Here is a 2,094-nt window from a genome sequence, read left to right as displayed (position 1 = left end):
TTTTTTTTTTGGTCAGAGAGAGTGAGCACAGGCAGACAGAGTGGCAGGCAGAGGCAGAGGGAGAAGCAGGCTTCCCGCTGAGCAAGGAGCCCGATGCGGGACTCAATCCTAGGATGCCGGGATTATGACCTGAGCCGAAGGCAGCCGCTCAACCAACTGAGCCAAAAAAAAAAAAAAAGTTAAATATATTGCAACATATTTGGATTTGCTCAGTAATTATGCAGGTTTCCAGAATAGATTCAAATCAGTAGTGCATTTATACTAGAAGAGCAGTGACACTGTATGTTTTTCTTCCATGATCCTCCAGATCAAACCAGTAGACTAAGGCATGGAGCAAGGAAATGAATCTGTCACCACAGATTTCATTCTCCTTGGCTTTTTCTCTGACTCCCAGCATCCTAAACTCCTCATCTCCATTGTACTTCTGAGTCTTGGGGTGGCCATCACAGGAAATTCCATCCTGGCCCTGCTGATCTGGGGTCATGCTTGCCTCCACACTCCCATGTACTTCCTGCTCAGTCAGCTTTCCCTCATGGACCTAATGTTAATCTCCACCACTGTCCCCAAGATGGCTGCCAACTTCTTTTCTGGACATAGATTTATCTCTCAAATTGGCTGTGGAGCCCAAATCTTTCTATATTTAATGCTAGGAGTGGCTGAATGTGTTCTTCTGACTCTCATGGCCTTTGACCGCTATTTGGCCATCTGTAGCCCCCTCAGATATCCGGTCATCATGACACCCCGAGTCTGTATGCAAATGGCCACTGGCTCATGGGCTGGGGGTGTGCTCATCTCCTTAATGCACACTATTTATGCAATGCACTTCTCTACTTGTGGCTCCAGAAAAATTCACCATTTCTTCTGTGAGGTAATGGCCTTTCTGAAGCTCTCCTGTGAGGACACTTCAACCTATGAGAAAGTGGTGTTAGTGTCCAGCATTACTTTCCTTCTTATCCCTTTTGGACTCATCGTGACTTCCTACATCCTCATCTATTTCGCTGTTCTCCACATGAACTCCCCTGAGGGCAAAAATAAAGCTCTAGCTACCTGCTCCTCCCACCTTGGTGTGGTAAGTCTCTACTTTGGTCCAGCCATGATTATCTACACAACTCCACGTTCCTCTCTCCCCTCAGAAGTGGACCAGCATCTCTTTGTGTTTGATGTAATCATTACCCCCATGCTTAACCCCCTCATCTACAGCCTGAGGAACAAGGAGGTGTTGGGGGCTCTGAGGAAGGTTCTGTGGAGAAAGCTGATGTTTAAACAGAAAAGATGATGTCACTTGTTTCTTTAAACACCCAGATTCTTTATTGTTCTTCTAGTTAATGCTAATGCTATTATGAAAAAATAAACTCTAGATTTCAATTTTCAACCAATATTACAAAAGTTATACTTGTTCCTTTCAAATTTTAAGTAATGTGTACTATACTACAATGGGGTAGGGAGCTCCTATTTAACAGTATTACTTAAACTAACTGTTAGTTCCCCTATAAATCAAATTCTGAAAAGTGACCGAGGCATATATATATATATAAACAAACTTCACATGATTTAAGATATCCTCCTAGATAACATGGTCCTAATGTTCCTTTTTAACCTCATGGTCTACACTCATCATCAGTACACTCAGACATGCATCATTTTGGTTTATTCAGCCTTGGACTTTTCGTATGATTTCATGAGTCATCATTTTTTAGACACAGCTTGGTATTACCTCTGTCACTTGTGTCCATCTATTGAAATGCCACTCTTCCATGAACCGTCTCAAAACTCTCTCTTTGATTTCCTGGCTTCATTGCAGATTCTGCTAGTTTCCCATTACTTACAACTTAGCAAATTTGTGTCAGGTCTGAAAAAAATATTTATTAATAATATGATTACTTACTCTAGAAATTTTCAAAAAATACAATGAAAGAGGGGGGAAAAGCCCATATTCTGACCAATCAGAGGAAAATACTATCAAGTTTGTATATAAAATCTATTAATTACTTTCTATGTGACATATTTTCTTTTTAAATTATTTTTCTTTTAATCTGAAATATAGTTGACATAAAATTATACTAGTTTCAGGTGTACAACACAGTGATTAGACAA

The 2,094-nt window shown here is 40.4% G+C and overlaps 1 protein-coding gene across 1 annotated transcript; it reads left to right on the top strand.

Annotated features, from left to right (window-relative positions):
* The first annotated feature begins 222 nt into the window (after nt 1-222).
* On the top strand, nt 223-1,310 carry LOC116585548 (olfactory receptor 56-like). Its single transcript, XM_032334926.1, has one exon. It carries the CDS (start codon nt 329-331, stop codon nt 1,274-1,276), a length of 948 nt encoding a protein of 315 aa, XP_032190817.1. The 5' UTR covers nt 223-328; the 3' UTR covers nt 1,277-1,310.
* The last annotated feature ends 784 nt before the right edge of the window (nt 1,311-2,094 follow it).

The sequence above is a fragment of the Mustela erminea genome, chromosome 3, assembly GCF_009829155.1.
Source record: "Mustela erminea isolate mMusErm1 chromosome 3, mMusErm1.Pri, whole genome shotgun sequence".
Lineage (NCBI taxonomy): Eukaryota > Metazoa > Chordata > Mammalia > Carnivora > Mustelidae > Mustela > Mustela erminea.
The sequence above is the reverse complement of the archived record's forward strand: the minus strand, read 5'-3'. Positions and strand labels throughout refer to the sequence as shown.